The sequence below is a fragment of the Vipera berus genome (genome assembly GCF_964194415.1).
Source record: "Vipera berus genome assembly, chromosome: Z".
Taxonomy (NCBI): domain Eukaryota; kingdom Metazoa; phylum Chordata; class Lepidosauria; order Squamata; family Viperidae; genus Vipera; species Vipera berus.
In genome coordinates, this window is record NC_138205.1 from 79,229,919 (window position 1) to 79,257,530 (window position 27,612).

At 37.9% G+C, this 27,612-nt stretch overlaps 2 protein-coding genes across 10 annotated transcripts in view; one reads left to right on the top strand and one right to left on the bottom strand.

The window, feature by feature from the left end:
* Positions 1-15,398, top strand: part of TOPBP1 (DNA topoisomerase II binding protein 1) — a 50,525-nt gene extending 35,127 nt beyond the window's left edge. For all 3 annotated transcript variants that reach the window (XM_081343178.1, XM_081343176.1, XM_081343177.1), the window contains 6 exons: positions 2,735-2,849; positions 3,030-3,193; positions 8,904-9,044; positions 10,434-10,523; positions 11,543-11,704; positions 14,287-15,398. In XM_081343178.1, the coding sequence (XP_081199304.1) occupies positions 2,735-2,849; positions 3,030-3,193; positions 8,904-9,044; positions 10,434-10,523; positions 11,543-11,704; positions 14,287-14,430 (816 nt within the window). In that variant the 3' untranslated portion in view covers positions 14,431-15,398. The remainder of the gene's footprint in view (positions 1-2,734; positions 2,850-3,029; positions 3,194-8,903; positions 9,045-10,433; positions 10,524-11,542; positions 11,705-14,286) is intronic.
* A 229-nt stretch (positions 15,399-15,627) lies between these two features.
* On the bottom strand, positions 15,628-27,612 carry CDV3 (CDV3 homolog). 7 transcript variants are annotated; one of them, XR_014028403.1, is made up of 6 exons: positions 27,045-27,612; positions 24,599-24,678; positions 23,976-24,112; positions 23,551-23,704; positions 22,170-22,430; positions 15,628-20,804 (listed from the first exon to the last, which is right to left on the bottom strand). XR_014028403.1 is itself a non-coding variant. In XM_081343180.1 (6 exons), the coding sequence occupies exons 1-6, from the start codon at positions 27,270-27,272 to the stop codon at positions 22,000-22,002; spliced, it is 666 nt and encodes a 221-aa protein (XP_081199306.1). In that variant the 5' UTR covers positions 27,273-27,609; the 3' UTR covers positions 15,628-21,999. The 7 variants fall into 7 exon arrangements, 5 of the variants coding, with proteins under 5 accessions (XP_081199306.1, XP_081199305.1, XP_081199307.1 ...); XR_014028404.1 differs by having other exon boundaries at positions 15,628-22,016; XM_081343180.1 differs by having other exon boundaries at positions 15,628-22,016; positions 22,381-22,430; positions 27,045-27,609.

Consider the following 27,612-nt stretch of genomic DNA (forward strand, 5'->3'; position numbering starts at 1 on the left):
CTTCTAAACAGCGGTCAGGGTTGATCTCCTCTAGGACTGACCGGTTTGATTGCCTTGCAGTCCAAGGCATTCGCAGGAGTCTTCCCCAGCACCACAGTTCAAAGGCTCAATTCTTTGGCACTCAGCCTTTCTTACGGTCCAACTTTCACAGCCATACATTGCAACTGGGAAGACCATAGCCTTGATTATACGGACTTTTGTTGGCAGGGTGATGTCTCTGCTTTTCAGTGTGCTGTCTAGATTTGCCATGGTTTTCCTCCCCAGGAGCAAGCATCTTTTAATTTCTTGGCTGCAGTCCCCGTCTGTGGTGATCTTGGAGCCCAGGAAAATAAAATCTGTCACTACCTCCATTTCTTCCCCATCTATTTGCCAGGAATTGAGAGGGCCGGATGCCATGATCTTGGTTTTCTTAATGTTTAGTTTCAACCCAAATTTTGCACTCTCCTCCTTCACTCGCAACAAGAGGCTCTTTAGTTTGTCTTCACTTTCTGCCATTAGAGTGGTATCATCTGCATATCTTAGGTTGTTGATATTTCTCCCATCAATCTTAATTCCAATTTTTGATTCATCTAGCCGTGCCTTTCTCATGATGTGCTCTGCATATAAGTTAAACAGGCAAGGTGACATTATACAGCCTTGCCAGACTCCTTTCCCAATTTTGAACCAATCAGTGGTTCCGTGTCCAATTCTCACTATTGCTTCTTGACCCGCATATAGGTTTCTCGAGAGACAAATAAGATGGTCTGGTACTCCCATCTCTTTAAGAACTTGCCACAGTTTGTTGTGATCCACACAGTCAAATGCTTTAGCATAGTCAATGAAGCAGAAGTAGATGTTTTTCTGGAACTCCTTAGCTTTCTCCATGATCCAGCGTATGTTAGCAATTTGATCTCTAGTTCCTCTGCCTCTTCGAAATCCTGCCTGTACTTCTGGTAGTTCTCGATCCACATACTGCTGGAGTCTAGCTTGTAGGATTTTAAGCATAACTTTACTAGCATGTGAAATGAGTGCAATGGTGCGATAGTTTGAACATTCTTTGGCACTGCCTTTCTTTGGAATTGGAATGTAAACTGATCTTTTTCAATCCTGTGGCCACTGTTGAGTTTTCTAAATTTGCTGGCAAATTGAGTGTAGCACTTTTACTGCATCGTCTTTTAAGATTTTGAATAGCTCAGCTGGAATACTGTCACCTCCACTAGCTTTGTTGTTGCTCAGCTTTCCTAAGGCCCATTTCACTTCACATTCTAGGATGTTTGGCTCGAGGTCAGTGACCACCTCATTGTGATTATCAGGTATGTTAAGCTCACTCTTGTATAGTTCTTCTGTGTAATTTTGCCACCTTAATCTCTTCTGCCTCTGTTAGGTCCCTGCCATTTTGGTTCTTTTATCATGCCCATTTTTGCATGAAATGTTCCCTTCATCTCTCCAATTTTCTTGAAGAGATCTCTGGTCCTCCCTATTCTATTGTTTTCTTCTATTTCTTTGCACTGTTCATTTAAGAAGGCATTCTTATCTCTTCTAGCTATTCTCTGGAATTCTGCATTCAATTGGATGTATCTTTCTTTTTCTCCCTTGCCTTTCGCTTCCCTCCTGTCCTCAGCTATTTGCAAAGCTTCCTCAGACAACCATTTTGCTTTCTTGCATTTCTTTTTCTTTGGAATGGTTTTAGTTGCTGCTTCTTGTGTTTTAATACAACAACAACAACAACAATAACAATAATAATAATAATAATAATAATAATAATAATAATAATAATAATAATAACAACAACAACAACAACAACAACAGCAGCAGCAGCAGCAGCAGCAGCAGCAGCAGCCCTGGTTAGGAAGACCCAAAATAATAACATTGAATCATTAACAGACTCTACCTATCAAGGAAAATATGTAGGCATGGAATGTTGCAAGTACATTAGATGGGAAGAATATCTGAAGGACAGTGAAGAAGATGCATTGAAGTTAGTATACCAGAAAGGCTTACTGACTATTGGAGAGACCAAACTGGCCTACAAGGAAGACCAAATGAAGAACAGGATGGAGGCATGAGAAGACAAAGTATTACATGGCCAATACAGAAAAAACAACAACAGAGAAAACAGATATTAACAACACTTAGCAATGGCTAAGAGCAGGAAAGTTGAAGAAAAGACAAAGCAGCTAATTCTGGCTGCGCAAGACCAAGCCTAAATAACAAATGCATATTGCCAATTAAAAAAAAAACAAAAAAAGTCTGGCTAGTAGGCCTGGCAGTACCTGGAGGCAGCAGAAGAGAAGAGAAAGAACTGGAGAAAATCACAAAATACAGAGACCTGCAAATAGAAATAGAATGACTATGGCAGCAGCCAGCAAAGGTAGTGCCAATAGTAATAGGTGCCTTGGGTGCAATCCCAAAAGAACTGGGGCATCACTTGAGCACCATTGGCATTGACAAATTCATCATTAGTCAATTGCAAAAGACGGCTAATAATAACAATTATTATTAAATACTAAATTGTGGCAGTGTGATTACAGTAATAAATGACAATGTAATAGCACTGAAATATGTGAAAAATGGAATATGATAACCTTAAATGACTGGAACTGTAGTCATGATGGTTTAAGTTAGATAATTTACTCTAAATTTATGTTAGATGGCTTGCTAAATATATGCAAGAATTTTTTATGTAGGAAGGATATTGTTAATGAGAAAGCATCCTATTCATCCTTTAATTATTTTTATTTTATTTCATATTCAGGTCACTGAAATTGACCAAAGGGACTATGAAGAACCAACAAAAATGCACAGATTTCAGTTCTCTTCTCTTAATCCACAGGAACGAATTGATTATTACCAGCTAATTGAAGAACTAGGTAGGTGATTCATAGAACCTTTTGGAATGTTGTATCTAGATTCTTTTGCTGCATTCCTCATAGAGACATATTGAACCATGTTTCTTTTGAACTAATTAAATAATTCTTAAATTCCTAAATTTGCGTTTCCTTCAGAAGGCATTCTATTTTAAAATAACAGTACAAAAATATATTCCTTAGGGGGAGTAGTGTTGGAGAAGCAATGCTTTGATTCGAGCTGCACACATACAATTGTGGGACAGCCTCTTCGCAATGAAAAATTCTTGGCATCAATGGCAGCAGGAAAATGGGTGCTTCATCGTTCTTATTTGGAAGCATGCCGAGCAGCACACAGCTTTGTAAAGGTATTCAACGTTATTAAGAACATTTAAAATTCATTAACATTTTAATGTAATTTACACGCTAGAACATAATGTCCCAGCATGCATTTCATGGTGAACAAATATTTCTTTGAATCTGACCAATGTATACGATATAGATAGGTAGGTAGGTAGGTAGATAGATAGATAAGATAGATGGATGGATGGATGGATGGATGGATGGATAGATAGATAGATAGATAGATAGATAGATAGACAGACAGACAGACAGACAGACAGACAGACAGACAGACAGACAGATAGATAGATAGATATTCCCACCAAAATATTAATTGTTTGACTTTTGAACACAACAGTACAAACCAATCTCCCTACTGTCTAAGAAGGCAGGAAATCACAGAATTCAAAGTCATTGATAAGTAGGCTTTTTCCAGTATGTTCTTTCAGTTATTTTCCTTACTTTCCTTAGGACGCACTTTACTTAGCCATTCTTCAACTAATATCTCCTAATTAAGAATATTTCTCCTGTCTACTTGTCTATGGATATCCTCAGTCATCCAGGTCATGGTTGTCCCATGAGGACTTCCAGTGAAGACTTGGCCAGCAGCTGACACACCCAGAGAATTCCCTCTCTCTGAACTGTCATTTTCCCCCCAACTTAACAACAGAAGGAACAGGCTTCCTTTTATTTATTTGACCCTCTTGGATTAGGGAGAGTCCCAGAATCATCCCTCAAGGTCCTCTAATAACTGTAACAGTCTGCAAGCAGTTTTAGAAGCCGTGCTTCAAAATAGCTGGTGAGTTGAAGGTGGGGGTGGGGGTGCTGAAATTACATCGTTGTTGGATAAAACAGCCGTTTTGGAATTTACTTTTCAAAACCCGACAGTAAGCTGTTCCCTTCATTTCTTAATCAATTTATGAGACTGTTATCTCTATTAGCTAAAAGAACCTCTCTTTAGTTACAGTTTATCATTCCTTTTTGAAGCTATACGCCATCTTTGAGACTCCTTTATTGTTAAAAAAACGAGGAAGAGGGTTCCTGGAGGCAGCTAAAATAAGAAAGCATGGAGCATTTTTTCTTTTAAAATATAAGAATAAAAGTTGTAGTCTTAATTTGCTACTTTTAAAATAATCTGTAGCCTTGTATTGTGGTGGCTGAAATTTTCCGATTTTTGTGAACTCTGGCTAGAAAATATTGGGGGGGGGGGGGAGAAATAACACTTTTTTGACCACTAGAGGGAGCTATGAAGATGTTTAACTCTGTGCTGCAGTCTGTCATTAAGGAAATCTTTGAAAATACAGAAATCATTTATACCATAAATCACCTAGGGTCCAAAGATTATAATTATACAGAGGACATTTAAAAAAGAACATTATCAACCCACTTTGTCAACTCTACTAATATTGGATAGCTCAAATAACCTAACTTTACCTTTGGAATGTAAAGCTGACACCAATTTTCATTATGATGAAAATTCCTTAGCGAATGTTCAAAGTTACGCGATAAGTGCCCCATAATGTTTACAAAAATGTCCCAAAATTATGAATGTTGCCACACCAGAGCAGTTGTTCACCCTTACGAACGACCACAGTGGTACTGCAACATTCACCCTGGCTATTCCCTCCCTTGGGTCTCCTTAGGCATTAGACTTGTGGATACTCACCTTGCGAAGATTGAAAGATCCTTCGCTTTCTTGGCTGCTCCAAGCCTTTGGTGCATTCGCAGAGAATGGAGGCCTAAAGTAACGTAAGATCATGCAAGATCAGTTGCCTGAGATCTCACGCTACTGATCTTGCGTGATCTCATGGTAGTTTAGGCTTCTTTTCTCTGCAACAGAGAACAGAACGTAAGCTGGAGGACGCTTCTTCGGGCCTTTGGAATCCAGATCCGGGCTTTGGAAGCCTTTTCCGGGCTGCTGCTGCTCGGAAAGGAGGTGGGAGGCTGCTTCCTTGGGCGTCCGGAGGCCTGATCCGGGTGTCGAAGGCCTTTTTCAAGACATTGCCCGGAAAGGAAGCTGGGGGGGTGCTTCCGCTGGCCTCTGGAGGTCTGTTCTGGGCTTCAAAGTCTTCCTCCAGGCCTCCAAGGCCCAGAAGGGAGGCTGTGGGCAGCGGCTGCATGCTTTTAGAGGTCTGTTCTGGGCTTCGAGGTCTCCCTCTGCTCTTGCCGGAAATAGAAAAAGAGAGAGGCTGGAGAGGAGACAGATCTTTAAAAGGTAAGTGACCCAGTGTGGCAAGATTGGGCGAGGGAGCAATTGTGGTGACCCCAGGGGAGGGAACATGATGTATCTCAGTGGAGGAAGCTTGGGTGGTCTGAAGCAGGTGGCCTGTTCCATCACTAGCCCCCCCCCATGGCCTTCCCCACCCTGAGATACCTCATGTTCACTTAATGAGCCATGCATTCACCCACACATTAAATTAGCTAATGTGTGGGTGAAAGCTGGGAGTAAATCGCGTTCAAGGTCTGAGGTTCACTCCTACAAATCCTTGAGATACGAATGGAATGTGCAGGCTCCATTACATTCACAACTTGATGACTACTTGTATTGTTTAAACTTAGTAAAATATCCAAACTAGAAAAAAACGTTTTCTCCCTTTAGGGTTAAAAAAAATTGAAGTGGTATAGAGGATCCCCTTAATATGAATTATAATAAAGATTAATGAGTCAACAGAAGTATGTATTATTCCCCACAGCAAAGAGAAGCAGAGATGGTCAAACTGATTCTTTTCTTCAAAGAAGAGAATATATCTAACCTTGTTTTTATTTTGAAATTGCTTCCAGATTTTGTGCTTGCAATGAAAAAAAATGAAATTTTGTTTTTGTCTTTGCTAATTAGATAGGTTTATTGTAAATAGCTTGTACATACTGTTGTTTAAAAGTAAAAAGTAGCAGTCGTAATGTTGTTATCTTCTACTGTGCTAAAGAGTCAGAAATTGGTGCCTTTTTTCTTTCCCCTCTTTACACCATTTTTTTCTCCTCTCCATCCTCCTAGTTTTCTATTACTTTTTTGAATTTTTCTTTGAATTTTATATAATAAAATTATCATTAAATCAAAAGGCAACTGGACTTTGTTTTTCCTTGGAAGTTGTTTTGCTTCTCGTCCAAGAAGCTTCTTCAGTTCTGACTGAATGGTAGAGGTTGGAAGGATTTATATTCCTTGCAGTCATCTGGGTATTAGCACTCCTTTTGAGAGTTTTTGAGGTCACTTGGAGATTTATCAGTGCCTTCTGGGTCATCTGAATAGCTCAAATGGGTGTGGAATCTTCTTGGAACTGCTGAATGGACTGTGTTGTAATCAGGAGATAGGTAATGTTGTATCCCTCCTCCTCTGTGGGGAGAGGGCAGTTCAGTCTTCACGTAGATGGCCTCTTTGACCCCTCTTTCAAACCAGCGGTCTTCTCTATCCAGAATGTGGACTTTGCTGTCTTCAAAAGAATGAGCTTTGTCTTTCAAATGCAAATGGACAGCTGAATGTTGTCCTGATGGGTTTGTTCTCTTACGTCAGGGGTGTCAAACTCAATTTCATTGAGGGCCGCATCAGCATTGCGGTTGCCCTCAAGGGGCCGGGTGGGTATGGCCAGGGTGGGCGTGGCCCACTGCGTGGGCGTGGCTAGAGTGCGTATGGCCTACAGGGTGGGCATGGCCAGCTCTACATCGTTCGCATCAAGGGTGCCTATGGGGACCTGGGCAGGAGTGGGACAGATCTGAGGGTCTCTGGCAGAAGGAGGGTCTCTGGGCCAGGGCCAAGGCAGTGGGGGCTGTTCCCTCACTGTTTCTAGGATGGCTTCGGGGGCCACATGAAACCACTTCGCGGGCCGGATCCGGCCCCCGGGCCTTGTGTTTGACATGTCTGTCTTACGTTGTGCGGTGCATTTGTGAAGTGGTTGTTTTGTTTCTCCAATGTACAGATATGTACATGTCTCACTCCATTGTACTGCATACAGCACATTGCTGGGTGTTTTATCCTTGGGGTAGAAACACTTCTGTCTTAGAATATTTTCAGGTTTAAAGTGTTTATGTCCTTTGTGGTGGTTGAAACACAATATAGTCTGGATAGAGAAGACCGCTGGTTTGAAAGAGGGGTCAAAGAGGCCATCTACGTGAAGACTGAACTGCCTTCTCTCAACAGAGGAGGAGGGATACAACATTACCTATCTCCTGATTACAACACAGCCCATTCAGCAGTTCCAAGAAGATTCCACACCCATTTGCACTCTTCAGGTGACCCTGAAAGCACAGATAAACCTTCAAGTGACCTCAAAGGCTCTCAAAAGGAGTGCTAATACCCAGATGACTGTAAGGAATATAAATCCTTCCATCCTCTACCATTCAGTCAGAACTGAAGAAGCTTCTTGGATGAGAAGCAAAATGTCTTCAAGGAAAAACAAAGTCCAGTTGCCTTTTGAAAAAGCATCTTTGGGACTCTCCTTTCTACTTTGCATGATTTCAGCCCTTAAACAGAAGAGTAAAGAATCAACCAACTCCTGAAAGGACTGAAATGCCTTGGGCTGCTATCTTTATTAAACTAAAGAGTAACATTGGACATATTGGGTCTGATCTCTTTATAAAGGGATTAGGATTTCCACTGCTCATTGTGATCTAATCTAAAGGCTGATGATATGTAACAGTATGGTTGGCCATTTAACAACGATAAATTCTAAACTAGCAGGAATACTCAACTTTATATTATACTCTCTGTCCTGCCTATTATCCTTAAAGCCTTGCTTCCAAATAATATATTTCCATAAAAACAGAAAATGTAAGCAATAAAACTAGAGATAATTAAAACTGAACCACTGGACAATAGTTCAAACAGAGATTCAAAAGAAAAAATGGGTTACCCATAGTATTTTACAGTAATTTACAGTACAACTAAGACCTTAGTGTTTTGTTTTTAAACCCATTTGTCTCAATATATCCATTTATCCAAGTGAATTCTGATCCTGTCCTTTTCTGGCCTTTTTTAATCCTTGAAATGGTACAGGTCTCAATAGTCTTGTGAAGTACATCCTTTACTTCTGCTGGGATGTAACATTAACCCCTGACCAGCATCCTGTTCAGAATCCCACTTGCTGATATGCAGCATTCTGTCACCCTGTATTATTCTGGAGGGGCTGCATAAGAACAGCAAGTGATTTTGGGGCAGGGAAGCAATTGAAAAAATGTCCTACATGTAATTCCACTTTCTTTCTCTAGATTTAAGGAAAGTTACTAGGTTAAAAAGTATTACTTTCATTTTTATTAGATACAATAGTCTTGAACAAACAGATCAAAATTCAAGTGGGAGGTTTAAAGTTAGAAATGATAGGTGGATGTGGTTGCATAAAAATTTCTATACCTAAATTATGAATATGAGAAGCCAGTAATCTGAAGAGAGGTCCAATAAGTATAAATCTGAATTAGAAGTAATTGCTCTAGAAATTTTTTCCAGTAAATATCTCCTGAGTAGAGATATTTTCATTTTTGAACAATAGCTTTCTGAAATTCTGTTCTTGAAAGTTTGAAGTCTTATTGAAGTTTGTTTGAAGTCTTATTGAAGTTTGTTTGAAGTATGAAGCTAAAGAAAGCAAGCTAAAATCATATTGGATTTGTTTAACTCATGAATGCTGAAATTTTTTTAATAGATAGGGTTTTTATAAATTTCTACTATTCTGCCCAGTTTGGCATGAGAATGATTTGTCTTAAGATTTTTTTTGAAATTTCCTTTAAACTTGACAGAATTAAATATCATTATAGGAGGAAGATTATGAGTGGGGAAGCAACTCTATACTTAGTGTACTGACTGGAATCAATATAGTTCAGAAGAAGTTAGCAGTTGCAGCAATGAGATGGAGAAAGACAATACAACGACGGAGAGAGGAAAACAGCTCTGCTGAGGTATTTACACAATAAACAACATGAGTTGTATCTTGTGGACAGAAGTATATTTCATCTAACAAAGATTAATCCAACTTAATTTACTCAAAATACTTTTTCATTGATGGATACTGCATGAATTTATGAAAATGCTACCAAGAAAACTGAAGGAACTAGTCCAGATAGTCACCAAGGATTAACACTGACTCAAAGGCCAAACCTCCACCCCAAATAACAATTTATAGTATACAGTCACTCTAGTACCATTAAAAGAGAATATTTGTAGCTCAGAGTTGAAATGAGGGGTCCTTGGTGCTCTCTGAGCTTGGTTGTTTTCTTGAAAATGTTTCATTACCCAAATTAGCAACAGCACTAAAGATGTTACCTAGTTTGGTAATGAAACACCTGCAAGAAAGCAACCAAGCTCAGAGACCATCAAGGATAGATACCTCAGTCACTATAGTGTAAAACACAAGTATAGTAAAACTTTAAAATATCTTGTTTTACAGTAGGTAAATAAATGGCCAAATGAGAGATTTAAGAAACATGATTTTTGACATTGATTGGAATACTGTGGTTTCCTATCATTATGTTTGTACAGTTTTCTTTGTGTAATATTCTCTGTTCCTCAGACCAATCTGAAGTATCTAAACCAGGAGCTTTTGTTAGCATTTCATTGCCAGATGAGGTTTAAGTTACTAGGTTTCTTATGAGCTTTGTTACCTTGGTAAAACTATAATCAGTGAAACACAGAGAGTGAAGGAGAGAAGATGTGAGTTAATAAGCATTTTTGGACTTACCCCAGAGTTTGCAAGCTACGATTTAGTTCATAATTTTCAGGTGAGAGACACTTTTTATGTTGTGTGAGACCAATTTGAGTGCATCTTCAGATAACTTCATACCATGTACTGAAGCATGGAAGGGCTATAGATCCAATTATTTTTATTTCTTTTTTGGTTCAAAGTAATAGAAGGGCTTTGACCTGTTATTTGTGGATGGTGGTATTGCTGAAGTTTTTCTGCACTTTTCTCTGAGTCAGGTAGAGCATTTTTTGCCTTTTGAGACTCCAACCTCATGCTGTCAGATAGAGTATCTGCCAATTTGAATTGGAACAGGGAAGAATATTAATTTATATTGCTTTCTTGATTTAATTTTTTTAAAAAATCCCATTTATATACCGCCCTTCTCCGAAGACTCAGGGCGGCTTACAATCTAAAGCACAAATCAATGTGCTTAGCAATAGCCTTGTCTTTGAAAATTGCTAAGATTAATTAATCTTAGAATTAATTTGCATTGTCTATCTGAGCCTGAAATGTAAATGGTAAAAAATAAAATATATTCAGTGTGACAAAGTTAATTATATTTTGGTGCACACTCAAACATATAAATGAATGTTTCTGCCTTTTTAAGGGGGCATTTGGTGGTTGGAGAGTTATTTTGAATGTTGACCCAGCCAAGGAATCAGGCTTCAAGCGTCTTCTAGAATCAGGAAGTGCAAAGGTGTGTATACATTTAATTATTTAGGTATCAGTATATTTGACAATCATAGGTGATGGAAATGTTGCTATTTAATAAAAAGCAATGCTTTCAGATTATATGTTAAACCTCAATTTTTTTTATAAATGAATTATTTTAGATGTAAAAAAGGAAAGGAGTGTGGGGATGTACAAGAAGTGTTGTATGGGTTGAGAAGGTTGTATGGGTGTGCACCAGAGATGCAGTATGGATCGAGGAGGCTTGGGTGGCATAGGTCGGGAAGGATGCCTGGGAGTGCCCAAGAAGTGCTGTGTAAATCAGGGATGGTTCTCGTAGGTGTAGGTCAAGAAGGGTGTATGGGGCCATGGGGGTGCACACGGTAGGAGGTGCACCACCAGGTGGACCACCAGATCAGGTAGGACGTGGGGAGGTAGTGTGAGTCAAGAAGAATGCTTGGTCAGTCGCAGGGTTGTGTGAGGTGCTATGTTGGTCAAGGATGGCACACACGTGTGTGGCATGGGTTGGTTTGAATGCTTGGGGTTGGACTAGAGATTGTATGCAGGTCAGAGCTGATCTACCAGGGAGTACAGATCAGAAGTCCTGGATTTTGGACACATTCAGTAAGTTAGCCTATTTGAATCAAATTACCTTGATTCAAAAATTGTTGGTGCGCTTGCCTGGTTAAGGTCATGCTAAAAATTTTAGTAGTATATAGATATTCAGATCTCTGTTACTGTTTCAGATCCACACAGGGGAAAAAGTGGGAGAGCGCACCATTTACTTCTTAAAAAAATATTAACTCTTATGATTTAATCTTTTTGCAAAATGCAGAAGTAATATTATATTGCCTCATTTAATTTTAATTTTAATTTTAATAATATTTTAATATTTTAATTTTAATAATATCATGAAAGTCTTACCCACATGAGCAGACAATGATCATCCAACATTAGTATTGTATTATATTTCAACAAAATATTGTGTATGTTTTTCTTAAATCTGACAAGTTATTTTCCAGAATCTCTGCCTGATTGAATCTACAGGTGTTCCCTGCATATTATCCACCTATCTTTAGAGAAGTTACTCATTTTTTTGCTGATCTTAATAAACTAAAACCAGAAGATGTTAGAATTAATATAAGAGAGGCTGCAGCTCAAGGAGTGAATTGCCTGAAGCCAGAATACATTGCTGACTACCTGATACAGGTTTGCATATTAGTGTCATAGTACAATTTTGAATTATCAAGACTATATTTTATTAGGTATACAAGTACCGTATTTTTCGGACCATAAGACGCACTTTTCCCCTCCCAAAAGTGGGTGGAAAAACGAGGTGCGTCTTATGGTCCGAAGGTAAGTGAAAACACTTGTCTCCCGTTCAGTCAACGCAGTCCATCAGCTCCATTGGAGAGACGTGATTGAATGAAGACATGGAATTCTCCGCCCCGCCCCTGTGATTGGTCAGAAGGGGAGGAAATGCGGATGTGCCTGCCATGCCTTCTGACTGCCTCCCCCTCCCTGTGCGCGCACATTTTCTTTCTTTTACCTCGCTGCTAAAGAAAGTTTTTGCTAAACTAAACCTCATAGGCAAAGCCGTGAGGAGTTGTCCCTGCAGGTTTCTCTGTGAAGTTTATTGGAAGTGATTTCCCATTTGCAAGATAATACTGCTAATTGTTTGAAATTGCTTCGGCATCTTAGAAAACCTATTCAGGGAAAAGAAACTACCGGTACCTACCTACCTACCTTTCTTTCTTTCTTTCTTTCTTTCTTTCTTTCTTTCTTTCTTTCTTTCTTTCTTTCTTTCTTTCTTTCTCTTTCTTTTTTCTTTCTTCTTTCTTTCTTTCTTTCTTTCTCTTTCTTCCTCCCTCCCTCCCTCCCTCCTCTCTTTCTTCCTTCCTTCTCTTCCTTCCCTCTTTCTTCCTTCTCCCTTCCTTCCTTCCTTCTTTCTTTCTCTCTCTCTCTCTTCCTTGCTCCCTCCCTCCATCCTCCCTTTCTTCTTTCTTTCTTCCTTTCTCTCCTTTCTTTTTTTTTTCTTTCTCTTTCTTTCTTTCTCTCTATCTCTCTTTCTTCCTTCCTCCCTCCTTCCTTCTCTCTCTCTCTCCCCTCCTTCCTTCCTAGTATACCGGTACTATTTGGTTCAGAATATTTTTTTTCTTCTTTTCCTGCTCTAAAAACTGGGTGCGTCTTATGGTCAGGTGCGTCTTATGGTCCGAAAAATACGGTAATCCTCAACTTACTTGTTCATTGTTCATTTAACAATGGTTCAACCGCAGCAAACTGACTTATGACTCACTCAAAATTATGATCATTGAATCACCCTGGTGGTTATGTGATTAAAATTTCAGCATTTGGCAACCACCTTGCATTTATAAGAGTTGCAGTGCCTTGCAGTAACACGATTGTGATTTGGAACCTTCCAAGTCAGCTTCTGACAAGCAATGCAGTAGGGGCAGCCAGATTTGTTTTTAATCACCATGTGATGCATTTAAATCAGGGCTTTTCAACCTTTTCACCCATTGTACCACTTTTAGGATATGGCAACATCCAAGTACCACCAGTCGCCTAGCAAGGTGTCAAAAACTTGATGACCCCCCACCAAAGGAAAAAAAGTGATGAAGTACAGGTAGTCCTTGACTTACAACAGTTTGCTTAGTGACTGTTTGAAGTTACAATGGCACTGAAAAAAGTGCCCCCCAAGCCACAGCCTAGCGAGATGCCTGCCTGCTGGCCCAGCAGCGCTCTTCCTCCTGTCCGAGGTTTTCATTTTTGTGAGCATTTCTGTTGAGGATTGGCAGCGGGAGGGGGGGTTGGTTTTTATTTCCCCCCCACCTCTGCTGGGTGCTTACCACAGGTTTTGGCCACTTCACGTGATCCTGGGTCACTGTGGCCATCATAAATATGAATCAGTTGCCAAGCATCTGAATGTAAATCACAAGACCCTGGAGATGCTGTAACATTCCAGCTGATCTGCGCTCAGAAGCACCAGGATCAGCGCCGAGCTCCAGCTGGAGCCTGGCGCTGATCCTGGCACTTCTGCTGAGTTCTGACAGCCCTGCAGCTCCAGCCATCTCTCGCTCAGACTTGTGCAATACTGACACCGGTTGAGCTCATTCCCCTCCCCCACTACTTTTCTAGGATGGTTGCGTATCACCTGCCAGATACCAATGTACCACAGGTGGTACCCGTACCACAGGTGGTACCCGTACCACTGGTTGAAAAGCCCTGATTTAAATGACTACAGTAAAAATTCTCATAAAATAGGTCCAGGCACACAATCACTTGCTTAATAACTGCATTGCTTTCCAACTGTAATTCTGGCCTCAGTTTTGGGTCTTAAGTTAAGGATTTATCTGTATATTCAGTGAAGTATTATGATTACCTGAATTCATGTAGACCATATTGAATATCCACAGCCTTGGATGCTCCCTAGATGACTTGTGAATTCTCTCTTCTCTTCTCACTCCCATCCATTTTCTTCCCAACAATCTATGGCAGTGGGATGCTTTGTGTGCAATTAAAAGACGGTAGAAAATCTTACATTCACTTTATTTCTCAGGTTATAAAGATTATGACAAATTACTCTTGGTTGGGTTTCAACACGAACTTTTCAGACAGCAGTATAATATAAAGCTTTCAAGTGATAACTTGTTTCTCCATTGTCTTTCTTACCAAGAATATATGGTAGCAGGAAGAAAATATATGGTAGCTAAAAAGAAAATGTCAGATAAAAAAACTGAAAGTATGATTCTTACAGCTTTCAAAAACTGCTGTCCCTATTTTTTTTTAAGGAACCACCACCTTCAATGGAAAACTATTATTTACCAGAAGCTGCTGCTTATCTTCAGAATAGTAAAATACTTGGAATTGGGTTTTCTCAAAAACGTAAAGCTGCCGAAGAAAAGCATACAGCAAAGAGGTCCAGAATTCACTGAAGCGACTAATCTGAAAATATAAAATTTTCAATTTCTATTTGTTTTCCTTTCCAAGATAAAATATATTAATTTTTGTAGTATTTTTGTGTGCCTTGGATTTCAAGCAAATAATAACTGCAACTTTTTCAAAACTAAACCTCTACAACTTTTGTTACAGGCTTGGAGGAATGTGTATTTAGATTCATATTGTACTGGAAATGGTACTTGAAGTGTACTTTATTCAGTAAATGCATAAACTATTGAGAAAGGACACATATGGCCACTTAACATACCTTTTGCTTCCATTTGTACCTTCTTATTGGTTTCAATAAGACAATTATGTAATATATAATATTATATAACATTTATCTAAGTTGCTATATTAGCTTATATTAAGAAAGGACATAGCCCCATTGAAGTTTTTCCTTTTATTGTTCGTCTCTCCTCTAAAAACATGCACTTTAGCTTTAGCAGTTCAAGAATTTTCTTTTCAATGCACAGAACAGTTAAGCATCTCTAAAAAGATAGAACATTACCTTCCAGACCAAAGGTCATCTGATTTTTAAAGTTAAAAAAAGAATAATTCAGAATTGCCTAACTAAAATTTCAGACTTATTTTATTTGTTCCCAAATAACTTGCTTATTAACTGGGATGTAATTTATACAAAGCTCTAGTTTTGACATGTTTAAAGTATTCTCCCAGTTCTTTCATTTGTTAAATCAATGTTTTAATAGCAGTATCAAGAAATCTGTATGTAGCAAGTATCAGCCACATCTGAGGCAATTTATTTAAATTGGCCGTCTATTCACTTATATCAATAGCTTTAGTGGGAATAGCAAGATTTCAAGTAACAACTGCTTTGCAGGAATGAAGAAGAAATCATTCACTGTCTCCTTTCAAAATTCTATTGGGTTTTCATTTTTCAAAAAGAATTTCAAAAATGCAAATGTGAAGAAAAGATACTTTCAATATTTGGAGACTTGGAAATTAGATTACTATATTCTTTAGTCGTAAAACTAAAACTCAGCCTCATTTTGCTAGTTTTTTTTTAAAGAAAGTACCTGGATGTTAAGTGTCTACAGAAAATAAACAGATCTGATCTAATATTGAACAGTTGCTAATTGATACAAGGACCTTTTCTCAGGCAATATAACTGATGAAGATAACACTTCTCCTGAAAAAGCATGTAACAGAAAATTTCTACAAAAAGAACAACAAACTGTGAATGTAAGTTTATTTCATTCAGAGATTACAAAAAATGATAATTCATCTCATCCATGCAAATCTCAAGGAACTTATTAATACAATTATATCTGCACAGTTAATCACACAGAGCCAAAAAGGGATGTATAAAGTTTGAAAACTCAACCATGCCTTTTTAGAAAGTCCATTGTTACATGATCATTAATATATGTGTAAAGAACTTTACCATAGTAGTAGTAAAATACTGTAAATAAAACCTAGTTGAATATTTTCTTTTTGTGGCAGATGTCAGCAAATTTAGTTACACCTTGTATTTTTATAGCACCTTCATTGGAAAACTCAAAAACATTTTATAAAGCTGTAGTCAACCTCACAACATCCCTGTGAGGTAGGGAAGTATTGTCTTTGCAGTTTAGAAAACACATAATTAAATTTCCTCTAATTTCCAATGCTGTATTTGGTACAGACAATGCTTCCTCCTTTGCAATGGTTTCAACCTTCTTCATATTCTTGGATTTGTCACTTGACAAGTTGCATTTTTGTAAAAATCAGTAATTTCAGTGAAATCCATTATAATTTCCATTTTGATGGAACAGATGTTAGAAATGTTCATTTTTGCATTTTAATAACAGCTTTTTATCTTTGATAATCAAGTACATCAGCATATTTATGGCCAGATAATCTGAAGTTTTACCCTTTTTTTATTTTGTTCCTAAAAAGAAGAGGCATTTTATGTATCCAAGAGAATAAATGTGACAAGAGTTCCAGTCTATCCTATACCACTACAAATTGAATAGGTCTTCAATCTTTAATGTATTATTCATTTTTCAAAATATCAAAGATGCTCACTGCAATAGTCTCATTTATGCTTTATCTATTTGTAGGAAGCTAGGACAATATTAAAAATGCACTGCATAATGCCTAGTATCTAAAGTGGTATAATTCACAATTTTACCATTTTATGCAGACCAGTTTTTATACACGAGTTGTATTTTTTCAAGCAAGCAATTATTCCAAAGCAGATTCTTATCTTTTGCTCCACAGAATCTTCTCACCATCTTTTTATTCCTACCTCGTTGCATGTTAGAAACTATTTAGTATTTTAATCTTTCTAGAACTTTAAACCTGTATGAGGAAATGAAACAATATATGGTAATATTAATTTCTGGGAATATTTATGGTTGGAGTGATTTCCCAGAATATAATAGTTTTTAAACATGAGTGGGAAAACTCCCTGGGCAGTTGACCTTATTGCACTTAAACATTTATATCCCCGTCCTGGAGCCAAGTGATCCTCTTGGTTTATTAAGTGATGAAATTAACGCAATATGAAGTAACTCTTAGAATGGGTCAAAATATTTGTATAGAATGAAACCCATCTGATTTCTTAACTGCAATAGTAATAGTACAGGCAATCAAGTTCTTTTTGCTTCCACCCAGAAATTGTCTGATACATTATGCAGCTAGTCCACCATGATACTAGAGTTCTTTTTAACTGGTGAATCCTGTCCCAGCTTGTACTGTAGAATTGGGGCAGATGCTAGGGATGTAATTTTGGGTTCCTTTCAGATTGCAGATTTTAAAGAAGTGGACAGGAGGTGCAGAATGATAGCTGCTATCACCTGGTTATGCAATTTCAGGTTTTCTGGGCTGCTTTAAATGGCCAGGACAAGCCATGCTAGCAGAAATAATCATTATCTCACTATATTCCTCTATTCCAGAGAAGGCAGTTAAGGTCAGTGGCATTTAAATTAGGATGATTTTGTGAATCCACTTCAATTGGGCTTTTGACCAAGATAAGGTAATGAAACAACCTTGTGGATTGCCTGAGGATTGAGGTTTGGTATTGTTTTACAGTGCTTCCAGTTTTCTTGTCAAATTATGTCCAGATGGCAGTACTGATTTGTGTTCCCATTATACTGCCTTGAATCCAATTTTGTGTCCCTATTCTACATGAATTTGATAGGGGAATGTTTTCAAGAATTCTGATGTCAGGAGTCATTGCTAGGCTGATGTTACTCAGTTCTACACTCACCATCCGATTCTAAGCAGGCATCTGGTAACTTTGAACATTACCTATGTTTGATAATGGTTAAATGTTACTGTTGGTTAAAAAGAGGACTTGGATTTTGGGATTGAAATATATGCGATTTTTATAAGGCTGCAGTCCCAGTGAAAACGTGTAGTTAATAAGTGCTGCTTTGATCCCTAAATCCCATTGAATTTGCAGATGTTGAGGAATCTTTGCACAAATTTATTATTACACCTGCATTCCTTCCGGGATTAGATTTTTACAAGTTGTCCGTGCATTGATTACATCGTATTGTGACTATTGTAACACACACTGGGCTACCCTTGAAGTGTCCAAACATTTCAGTTAGCGCAAAATCCAGCAGGCAGATTGCCAGATTATGCAAGGTGCAAAGTTCATACTGTGCTTATACTATTTGCACTGGTTGCCAATTGCTTTCCAAGCATAATTTAAAGCTATTAATTCTTAGAAGTCCCAAATGGCTTAACAGTCTCTGCTGTTCTCATTACAAACTCATTTGTTTAAGATTGGGAGACACTCTCCCCCCCCATCACTTTTAAACAGGTGTAGCTAGCCTTCGGTCATGAGAAAAGGCTTTTTCCTGCATTGCTCCTGAATGTTGGTACGCACACTTCATCACATTCTTCATTGTTAATTATCTTTTCTTGCTAATTTTATTTCACATTTTTTAAAACAAAATTTTGTTAGCTATTTGGAATCTCCAATACAGCTGAAGAGCAGCACACTCAAATAAATAAATAAATAGCATTTACTATAAATTTATTTCTGTTGGAGAAGTGGACATAGGAAAAGTCTATTTAAAACTGTTTATTTTGCAGGTCAATTATTGCCCTATTTTGTCTAAAAACATCTTTTGAAAGCAGGCAGTTCAGTTGTCTCTACAGTTGATTTGGCTTAGGCAATTTAGCCAAAAACAATTGGATTGTGTGAAACTTCAAGCTTTTGTAACTTCAGCATTCCATGCTGTTAAAATATGAATATTCACTTTGAGTAATTTAAGGCCTCTTTATAAAGTATGTTTTCTATGAAGTATTGAAATGAGCATATAGAAGACATGCTCTATGCAGTTTTTATTGTTCACCACAATTGAAAATAGTGTTAAGGTCACACCCTATTCATTGTCAACACATTGGATTTGTATTCAAATATATGACTGACTATACAGTCCAAGACTTCAAGTTCTTGACAGTTGTGCTGATTGGATCTATGTAGCTTGAACTTTGTATCTCTTGATCCCTATTCAACTTTGACTGCCAACGTTCAGAAATAGGTACACCAGCTAAACGGCACGCTACAATTATGTGTATCCACTAGATCAACAGGTGTCAAACTGGCAGCCTGTGGGCCGGATGCATCACGCACAAGCCACGCCCACCCTGGCTCTGCAAAGGCAAAAAAGTCACGTGACACCATCAAGTTTAACTAGATCATGGGTGTTAAATTTGTCACATGACGTTGTAACGTATCATAACTCTTTTTGCATTGTCGGCAATGGGGTGGGCGCAGCCTCAGTATGATGAAACCGGCCTATAGGCCAGCAGTTTGACACCTCTGGACTAGATGGATGTAGGCATTGATATTAAAGCCACATTGCATATGGCTTGAATTATAAGTGTACATTTTAGGATCTGTAGAGGCCTCAGAAAATGTTCTTGGGAAGTCCTAATGCTTTTACCAAATAAACAGTAAATCCCAACGTACTGTTTTTATCAATACAAAATACATAGATATATAAAATGCTCTGGTTAGAGCAGAAAAAAAAGCTGCTCAAATAAGTTTTATTCTATATTTTGTGCTATAGTGCATTATCAAAATATTGTTCATGTAAATACACTATCTGCCTCTTAAGATTCTTTTGAAGTGTACTGTTAAGAGCTTGCTAAATTATAGTTGATATTTTTGACTAGGAACATGGACACTGCTTTCATTTAAAAAGCATCAATCACTTATGCAGCAAAAAAGTTACATGGTCTTCCAGAAGTATTCATAGAATAGGCAATGAACCTAAATACAAATTCAGAATGAACTTTAAGCTAACTATGATTTTACAAGTACCGTGAATTAAATACTCTGAACTTCAAAGACAAACCGCTAAAAACTAGGACTGTTTTTTTCAAGCTATCATTTATTTTAATCAGCTCAGAACTAGATGTCTGGACTAAAAGAATACTTATTTGCATTCAGATCACCTCAGTTTGTTTCTTTATAATTATTTTGCCCACAGATCACAAAGCAGTTGTGTAACAGTAGTTTATATTAGCATATATGACATTTGTTAGGATAGGTAAGATGCAGAACTTCAGAGTGCATAAAGTCAAACCATCCATATGTGTATGAGCTCCTCCCAAAATTAAGAATCTCAAGGAACAATTCATAATACAAAATATGCACTTTGTTTACTAGAGCTCCACTTTCTTTTGAAAGATTTGACTAATTCAATGGTGTAATATTTCAATGAAAGCATGTTCACTAATAACAAGTATCTGGGGATGTAAAAGTTTTAGCTTCACTACAAAAAGCTGTCAACTTTAGCAATGTTGTTTCCTTTTAACTACATTTTTTTGCCACTTGATATTAGTGGTGTTGCTAGCAGTGACACAGTGAGGTAGATGATGACCACACATTTCAAGTTACTTACGGGCCACCAATACTTTGCAACAGCCAATTCAATGCATATCTATGAATGAATTCAGCAGAACTTTTTTCTTGTAACATGCATAAGACTGCAGCTTTAAGTTTCAACACCATGATCATGTATTTGCCACACTGAAGTGATGCACGGCATCAGAACATGTATATATAATCATTAGACTGCAGAGGTCATGAACATTTCTATATTTATTAATGTTACAATATTAACTTGCTATACCAACTATGCCCAAGAACTCAAGTGAATACAAAGGACAGCTTCATCTACCCTATCATACAGTATATTAAAACTTGATTCATGTGTAACAATTTTAATAAATGTCAAAGCTGGAATTTAAAATTGTACATTTCACATAATCTTAGTTCTTCAGCTTTAATACCCTGCAAAGGCTTTGTTGGCAAATAGACAACTTTCAGGAAAGATACGCAACTCAACGATGTCAGCTGTTTTACTTCGTGATCTAAGCACGTAGAGGACTGGTTCTGCATCTGTATAAAACACAACTACTTAGAAGAATATATCTCACAATTCTTAATAGGAATAAAATATTATTCTAAGCAGTCTGTTCTTCATTTAAAGCAATGATTTCATATTCTAAACACTCCTTAATTGCAAAGTCATCTTTTTATAAAGTACATAGCTACTTCATAAGTAAATTTGTCTAAATGCTGGCTTGAGAGTCCAAAAAACAGCCAGGCATTTGGAAAGACATATCAGGAGTGGCCATATTAGATTTAGATTGGAAGAACAAAGTAAAAAAACAAAAGTAACCCAGGGAGCAAGAACCTCTTTGGGAGCTGGTCTGAATTCTACTCACAGTCAATGTTATACAGCAAAATATAGCATAAATTAGTATTCAAATACTGTTAAAATGTGTCTGAATAAATGAGTACATAGCTGGCCAGGAAACTGAGTTTTAACTAAAGTTGCCATTACTCTTTGGGCAGTAGGAGGAAGAAAATGCCATAAATGCAACATCTTATTCTCAAAATATATCCAAATCTTAAACAGTAAATAAGTACAATGGACATTTTTCACTATACATATAAGTATCTCCATCCTGCAAGTATAATGGTATGCGTGAGCAATAGCTGATACTTCCTAACAGATTGCTAAGGCTAAATATTCAGCATCAACTTCTCAGAAATATGTCCCAGATATTATAGGAGCAAACATTTATTGACCATTTATCTAAAGAAAATCTTACTCTGATATCCAGTAAAGTATATATAGTTGCATATTCCATGCAACTACTATATTGCAATTTGTCAAGCCTGGAGAGCCATTTCTCAAATTAAGAATTTACACAAATGAAACCAGTTAATATACAGACTAATGTCCATAATTTTTTTATCTGGATATGTACTTATTTTCTGATAACTAAAGAAAAAATACTATGCTGCATTTTTTTTTTAAAAAAAAATTGTGTGCATTAGAGGTTCCTAGTAAATTATGGCTACGTGTGAAAGGATATAATAAATGGGGCAAGGAACAAACTGCTCGTTTAAGGTCACTTAAATTATATTATCAACTCAGATGGCTGATTTCTGCAGGATTTCTTAGAGGAATCCAGTAGAGCTGGTTTCGAGTTTCAGATGGCCACCAAAGAGTTGTAACCTTTTCCAGAAGTTGTGATCCACATGGTATCCACAATGAGTGCAGCAAGTCTGAGGTAGTCAACCTTTACGAAGGCTCAGTATCTGAACATAAAAAAATTTGAAATAACCACTGGCTGCAGAGGAATCAAAACACCGGGAACTCTTGTTCAACAATTTACATTAATTTCCCTCATAATATAAAGAAGGTGTACCAAATTAAGTATATTTTCAAAGTGCAGAAAAGCAATCACTTACGTCAAAGTAGTCTGCACTTGTTGTAGAAGATCCAGCAGAAACAAGACGGCATGTTCATAATTGGTGTGGTTTAGTTATCTTAAGAATGGAAGGGTATCAAATAACCATTCCTTAATTGTAATATGTGTGCAGCTTTACTGATCCCCAAGCACAGCATATTGGTTGTCTAGCTGAAGTTTAGTTGCCTGGGATTTTGAAACCTCATCCCTACCTCTATTTTTGTGTTTTACTACTTCAAAGCTCTTCTCCATTTCTTTATCCCTAAGGGAAAATAAATGTAATCAGTAACTGTCTTAGACACACTTGCCCTTTAGCAATACTAATCAATGACACTAATTTACTTGCAAAATTCCATGACTAGGGTCCTAACAAAGGAGACCATAATCCAAAGAACTATTGCAGGCATGGTTAAGGGCTTGCATATGCCACTGATGACATTTCTCTGAACAAACCTCAATGCCATTTCATAAACTGATTTTGAAATGACAAACTGGGTTCTGTTATACAAGCATATAAATTGTTATACAAGCATATATATTCAAAACTTTTGATAGCGTTAGTGAGGCAGTTCACTGGATTGCAGCCACAAAAATGTATCCCAACATCCCAAGTAGACTAACACTGCAATGACATGTCAATAATTATGAATATGGTAATGTCCTAAATGCAACATTCAGAAACTATTCCAAAGCATAAGCTAAATGCATAACTATTTCTGCATGCTTGTTTTTTTAATTGAACTTAAGTCGCATGAAAGCTTGGACTTGGAATACTTGTTTATAAGAAGTCAGTTACAAGAAGACTGACATTCAAATAAAATCCATTAATTGTGTAGGGACTGTCTTAAAAGTCATTCTTAACACACATAATCCCAAATGCAGTAACAGATTATGAAACAAAATTGGAAAATGCCATCTTTGTGTACATTATGGTACAAATACAGATATACTGTAATTTACTGCTTAAGTTGAATATTGATAAACCACCTATAATTAAAAATTGAACTATTTACTCAGTATCAATTAAAATACTGAAGTTCTGCAATGGACCAAGTCCGATAGAAGGTAATTTGATGTTAGGAATGGGCCCAGATCAAGTGATACAACAATCTCACACCCCACCTCTCTAAATAGCACTGTATAAATCAAGAAACTGGTTTTTAAAAAATTCAATCTGAGCTTCTGCAAATAAAATCCATATCCTCCCTAGTTATGCTTAAAGCACACTTGCTTCCTCTAGTGCAGATCACATTGTATACTTGTTTATGATCTGTGGAAAAATTACAAAACTTTAGATTAGACCATGAAACTTTGAAGAGATTGCTAGGTTGGGAGAAGAATTATTTTAAGGAAATATTCTAGAATTGTATCGTCATACTTACTTTCTAGTATCTACTTGCTTGGCAGTGGACTGCAATGATGGAAACTGTGTATCACTATAGATCTCTGGAGGACCTTGTGGCACTTTTCGTGTCCTGCCTTCTCTTGCACCAGGTGGCCTATATACTCCACTGGATTGCACTGGCTCTGGATTTTCTGTAAAGAATTTTTAAAAACCCAATCAGATATAATCAGATAAACATTAAATGAAACATTTCAATTTAATATTCAATCTACACTCAATACTTTGGCTATACAAGTAAAGATTCCTCTTTATTCAGACAATCTACTACTTAAGCGTTAGAAATGAAATATTTCCAAATATGTTTATTTTTTATTCAACAGATTTTCATTTAGCTAAAAATGAGACAAAATGGCTGATTCAGTAAACATTGGTAAATTAAAAGGAACATAGAGCAAAGCTCACCAATAATTTCAGCAACAGGTGTTTGTGTAGGAGCAGACCTATTCCAAGGACCAGATGATTTCTCCAAACTTCCACCTGGTTCATCACTATTATCCCTTGGTTCTTCTTTTTTCTCACTTTCTTCTTCATCTTTTTCACTGACAAAAAAAGAAAAAAACCTGTTACAGCTTTCATCACTTATGTAAACATTCATACTATAATGTGGAAACTGAGCATACAGTAGTACTCAAAGTATGTTATTTAAAACAAAAGGGAACATCTCCAGTCTCGTGCTATGAAGACTAATACCAACAATTAGAACACAATCATGTCACTAATCTATAGGCTCCTAATTAATCAAGAGGATGCAAAATGTTTAGGCATGAAAAAACCTTGTTTTTAATAATCGCCAACTAAGATTAAATATTGAACAGTAATTTCTCCATCAAGCACAGAAATATTAAAGCATTTAAGAACAGCAAGCATTGATGATGTTTTGAAGCAATACTAGCCACTGTGTGGCAAGCTTAGAGATAAGACCTGATTAAGTTTTTCTTCACCTAGAACTTGCAAGTAGTAACTGAATCATTCATGTAGAACTATAGTTTTCAATATATACCTATATACTTTCAAGACAATAATACCTAATTTGCATGGACTGAACTCTGAGGCCACTGTAGTCAATTATTTCTTCCTGCTCAAATTCTTTCCAGTCATCCTCTTCCTGCAAGATGAAGATTACATAGGCTCATTATTAGTTCTTAATGAAGGGCAATCAGCACTGGCAGCTATAGAATGACTGTCACAGAAAAAAAAATAGTAGTCATCCTCCTAGGATTTAAATATTCCCAACGCTTCTGTTATATCAGAAGCTAAACAGTGCCTACTTTATAACTAGACCATTTCCACTACTCAACATTCCATACATATCCCATAACACACAACTAAATTATTTTCATGATAGTAATTAAATGTTAATTTTTTTCTTTCAAAATACATGCTATATAGAAATCTTAGTATTGTTTAATACAGTAAAATTCTAATATGCAAACTGGTTCTAACTGATTCAAATTTTAAAATTAAAAATTTAATCATACTTTCAAGATAGTAAAACCTCTCTAAACATGACATATCGGTTTTCTGGTATTTACTCTATGTCCCCACTTTCACTGTGGAGTTATAGAAGTTAGCTTTGATCTGACTAATTCAGAGTTTGATTCAACAGGTAGTAGTGAAATCAAAACTCCTCAATATCTTAGAGCAAGCTTACAGAGGGATGAAAAGGAAGAGACAGAATTGGCTATATTTTAGTTTAGTCCCAAGTTACTGTCCATCTTTGAAGTTACTGCAAAATCATTATTTTTCGCCAACAATGTATTTCTGTTTTCTCATACATCTGAGAAAACATAGAACTACCAGAATTTGCAAGTTAAAAACTATTTTGTTGCATGAAAATGACATATACATGTGGTCAATAATGTATTATGATGGTAAGATGGAATGGATTTTCATTATTAACTGCTGTAGGCCGTATTCGTACACTTATTTGCTAAGCTCCCTTCCTCTCCAAGCGTCAGCAGGGAATCAGGCTACCCTAAATCTTGCTGTTCTACAGTTAAAATTCCCAGTCTCTATATTTATATATATTGTTTTGCTTTTCATTGTTTGGCTTTTTGGTTATTGAACGCTTTAATATTCCTTATAACTTGCCAGCACACTCAAGATGGGAAGGGGATACAAAGGAATAGATGGTACACCAGTTATTTAGCAACTAGCAGCATAGCAGCAAAATGAACTGGCAGTGCCAAACCTGAAGGTGCTCCATAATTTATCTTTTGAGGTAGAGGAGGCTGATCTTTCCTGGTGGCAGCTAAGTTTGGATGAGTTAATTTGCTGAGTTCGCTGGCAGATTTGCCAAGTTTGTTTGTCCATAGCTTATACCCACAGTTTGGTTTTTTTAACCAATAGTTGATATCAAAGAGATAGCATGTTTTGTTAACTCTTGGCTGTCACTTGTTGCTGGTCTAGTTCTATGAAACCAATGCAGATTTGAGAAGCCAAGTAGCCAGGTCTGCCTTGGCAGCAACAGCCATTTCAAAGACAATACAGACTACCAAAGTACAAAAGGTAAGTACAATTACAAATGGCTACTACAATACCCCCAATTTGCTCTTGCTATCCAAAGTGACTTAACCAGGATTGTGGTGTCTTAATTGTCTACTCTTGTTCTAAGTGGTTTTTTTTTGTTGTTTTTGAGGGGGACAGGCAGGCAGTTACACTGGATTCTGAAACTTAGCATCTTTTCTTATATGGACAGTTTCACTGTCTCCTCCTCTTGCAGTCATCAAAAGCCTTGCTTTCTCCATAATTTCTTGGGGGGGAAGGGGTGAACAAAAATTAGTATATTTAGTCCACAGCGCCATTAATCTTGAGAACTAGTGTTGCATACAAACAGAATGCTAGACGAGATAAATTTTGGTCTGCTCCAATGCACTGTGGATACGTTTACATTCTTCAGTAGCTGTTTTTGGAGGGAGGCAATAAAATCGTAATAACCGTGTACCATTCTCATACTTTATATTTTGAAGTGAGTGCCCAGACCTTATCCTGCCTCAACAGCAAGATACTCCTGTTGCTTAAAGCGGCAACTGAGAAAATCGTTCTTGTGCTCTCACGCCCAGAGCAGCAAGATGGGGTTTCAAACGGAGAAGTCGTTAAGTGCCAGGTGGGAAATTTGGGACAAACCTGGAGAAACAAAACTGAGCAATTCTCCTGTTTGACCCCCAAAGTCCGTCCCGCGTACCAGCCTATTTCCTAACAAAATGGATTCCCATTGCCGCTAGCCTCGGTCTCGGCCCTATGAGCGAAGAAAGCTGAGAAACTGCCTTCCACGCGCCCCAGAGGAAACCCAAGATGGCCTAGCTGGGATGTAGAGACGCCCTCTACCGAAAGGAAGCTACCAACGCCCACAGGAAGCAGTCAGGATAAAGTTTCCTCCTCCTCCCCAATCCTCTTCCACCCTAGTTCCTGGCCAACTCGAGCCCATAACTCTCAGCCAGGGAGAACCCTGGTCGGTCTCGGTCTCCTTACCTTGTTTGCTGCCTTAGAAGCGCCGCTGGCCGCGTTAGCATTAGAGGCGGCTCCATGGGCGCCTTCCGCTTGCCGGCTTCCCCCAGTCACACCCGCGGCAGTGGCATTGGAGGAGGCAGCCGAGGAAGGCGCGGCAGTGGCACTTCCCCGGCTACTTTTCTCTTTTCGTTTCTTTTTGTCTCGCTTCGCGAAAAAGTCGTCTAAGCTCCTCTCCTCGGTTTCAGCCATGGCGACGGCGGCTCCTCGCACTCCGGTTCAAACCGGTTATGACTGACAGACTGACCAGTCGCCTCTGCCTAAGGACAGTTGCGGGGGGGGGGGGGAGAGAAAGGGCGGCGAGAACTCGGCGCCACCCAGCAGCCTCGCGTGCTCCTTTCGTTCGCCTGGTCCCCGCGAACGAATCAGAAGGTCCGAGCTTAAACTGCCGCCGCACGCGCGTTTTCCCTCCTGCTCCGGCCTCAACGCAATTCGTTCGAAGAGGAGCAGGACGGCTTCCGCTCTCCACGTTGGTGGCCACCACTTGTCACAGCCGAAAGAGGAGGCTGGGAAGAAGAGAGGGAGGGGTGCC

Bases quoted from the DNA above. Each gene is read 5' to 3' on its own strand.
- CDV3 (XM_081343179.1), bottom strand. From the start codon at position 27,272: ATGGCTGAAACCGAGGAGAGGAGCTTAGACGACTTTTTCGCGAAGCGA. The intron at 24,113-24,598 runs GTATTATTGTCT...TTTTTTTGTCAG, and splicing joins GTTCAGTCCATGCAAATTAG to TGAAAAAGATGAAGAAGAAA. The intron at 23,705-23,975 runs GTGAGCTTTGCT...AATTCTTTACAG, and splicing joins ACCTGTTGCTGAAATTATTG to AAAATCCAGAGCCAGTGCAA.